Below are 1,779 nucleotides of genomic sequence, written 5' to 3'. Positions count from 1 at the left end.
CGTTGGAGACAACAATAAGAGGCATCACTGGCTCATCTGTGCGAGGAAGTCGAAAAACAACATGGCTGTGGTGCAAAACTCCACTCAAGGGGATTAACACCTAGCTGATAACAAGGAAGAGCCATGAAACACTGGCAGCAAAGATCTGGCGTGGCTTCCATTTAAGTTTAAAAATGCAGAACATACAATAGCCATTCATTCGTTTTACTTACTACCACGAGAACAGCACGAGTATGGAACGCATGACGTCATAACTTTCCCGGCATGGTGTGTCAAAGTTCACATCATCTTGTTTGGCGGTTCATAGAGCAGAGGCTCTTTTCAGCCAACAGCGCCCTCTAGTGTCAGGAGATGTCATATTGTCCATCCGTCCATTCTTTCTCTGTATAACGCATATCGGGCCGCGGGTGTGAAGGAGTATGTCCCAGGTGACTTTTGGGCCAGAGACGGGGTACATCCTGAACTGGTCGTCAACACAATCAAATTGCTTACCAGTGACCTTTCAGAGGACAAGCAGCATGTATAGAAAATGGATGGACTATAACAGTAAAATTTACAATGCTCACTTGTGCCGTGGTGCCTGTTGGGTGATGCAAATATTGTTCCCGAAGCAAATGAAGTATCATGTGTTAATAAATAACCGAGAAGTCAGAAGCACTGTAGTCTGGACCTTCCCTTCAAACTGCCAGCACAACATGACCACATACCTTCTAACACAACACACTAGTCCAAGTTGCTTCCAGGTGAGAAGGTTCCAGGTTTTATTTGAAGGCATCATTTCAACCTGCAAAGAGAGAAACGAAGAACATGAGGAAACACTTGTGTGCCATCCTCCAAAGGTTGACGCCCTGTGTTGGGTTTGCGTTACTCTGCGTGGGCGCCTACCTGATGTTCCGGAAGCTCAGGTACACGGGCGTGTCCTGCGTCCTGATGTCTTGCGGGTTCCTGGCCATCTTCTCCGGCGTTGCCTGGACTATCTTCCAGCATGTGAAGAGTAAGATGATCCAAAGAAGGGGGACGCGCCAGCAGACCATACAAGTCTATACCGTAGAGTCGAGGTCAGTTACACAGAATAACCTTGTAGAATAAAGTATCAGAGTGGAAACTTTGGCTCTTCTACATCCCACAGCAAAGTAGTCAACTATAAATTCATCATTAGGAAAATATCTATAGATGACATCAAAATAGTACCTCCTTTTTCCACTTGCCACCATTTTGTTTAGGAGGCCCAGCTCCTTCCCTCCATCCTACGAAGAGTCCCAGAGGTGCCGCCAGCATCCCGAGACAGACCCGGAGTACGAGGAAGTGGTCCGGGATGGGGTTCAAGTGTTTCTGAGTTTGGCGCCGCCGCTCTACAGCCAAGACGACACGCGAAACCCGGACTGCACGTGTAGGTGGGAGCAGCCGCCATCTTACGAGGATTCTTCTTTTGCGACATGCCGATAGGGAGGATTTCTCGTGAAATGGGAAGATGCGGTGGAGACATCGGCACGGTATGTGAGAGAACGTCAGTACAGAGATGACTGGATTAGCTTGATCCATGAAGAGACACTTAGGAGGACATAACTTTGGACAACTTTATATTTTATGAGATTAATTTACTGTATTACGTTGTATATTTATTTATATGCATGTTAAAAAAAAGTGAAGTATACGGCTACAAACAATTAAAAAAAATAATAATAAAATAGCACACCACTTTTGGAGAAATATTCTGTGGATAAATGAGCCAAAAATGTAACTTCTATCTGGCATAAAAATAACAGGACATAATAATAA

General features: G+C 45.1%; 1 protein-coding gene across 1 annotated transcript; it reads left to right on the top strand.

Annotated features, from left to right (window-relative positions):
- The first annotated feature begins 807 nt into the window (after positions 1-807).
- LOC147173693 (transmembrane protein 252-like) lies at positions 808-1,446 on the top strand. Its single transcript, XM_086075742.1, has 2 exons — positions 808-1,058; positions 1,224-1,446. The coding sequence occupies exons 1-2, from the start codon at positions 808-810 to the stop codon at positions 1,444-1,446; spliced, it is 474 nt and encodes a 157-aa protein (XP_085931868.1).
- The last annotated feature ends 333 nt before the right edge of the window (positions 1,447-1,779 follow it).

This window comes from Leptonotus elevatus, chromosome 5, assembly GCF_054856555.1.
Source record: "Leptonotus elevatus isolate MCC_2025b chromosome 5, RoL_Lele_1.0, whole genome shotgun sequence".
Taxonomy (NCBI): domain Eukaryota; kingdom Metazoa; phylum Chordata; class Actinopteri; order Syngnathiformes; family Syngnathidae; genus Leptonotus; species Leptonotus elevatus.
The sequence above is the reverse complement of the archived record's forward strand: the minus strand, read 5'-3'. Positions and strand labels throughout refer to the sequence as shown.

What these genes read in the sequence shown, in the direction of transcription:
- LOC147173693 (XM_086075742.1), top strand. Translation starts at nt 808, where the DNA reads ATGAGGAAACACTTGTGTGCCATCCTCCAAAGGTTGACGCCCTGTGTT. An exon ending in GTCTATACCGTAGAGTCGAG is followed by an intron (nt 1,059 to 1,223) that starts GTCAGTTACACA and finishes CATTTTGTTTAG; the next exon opens with GAGGCCCAGCTCCTTCCCTC.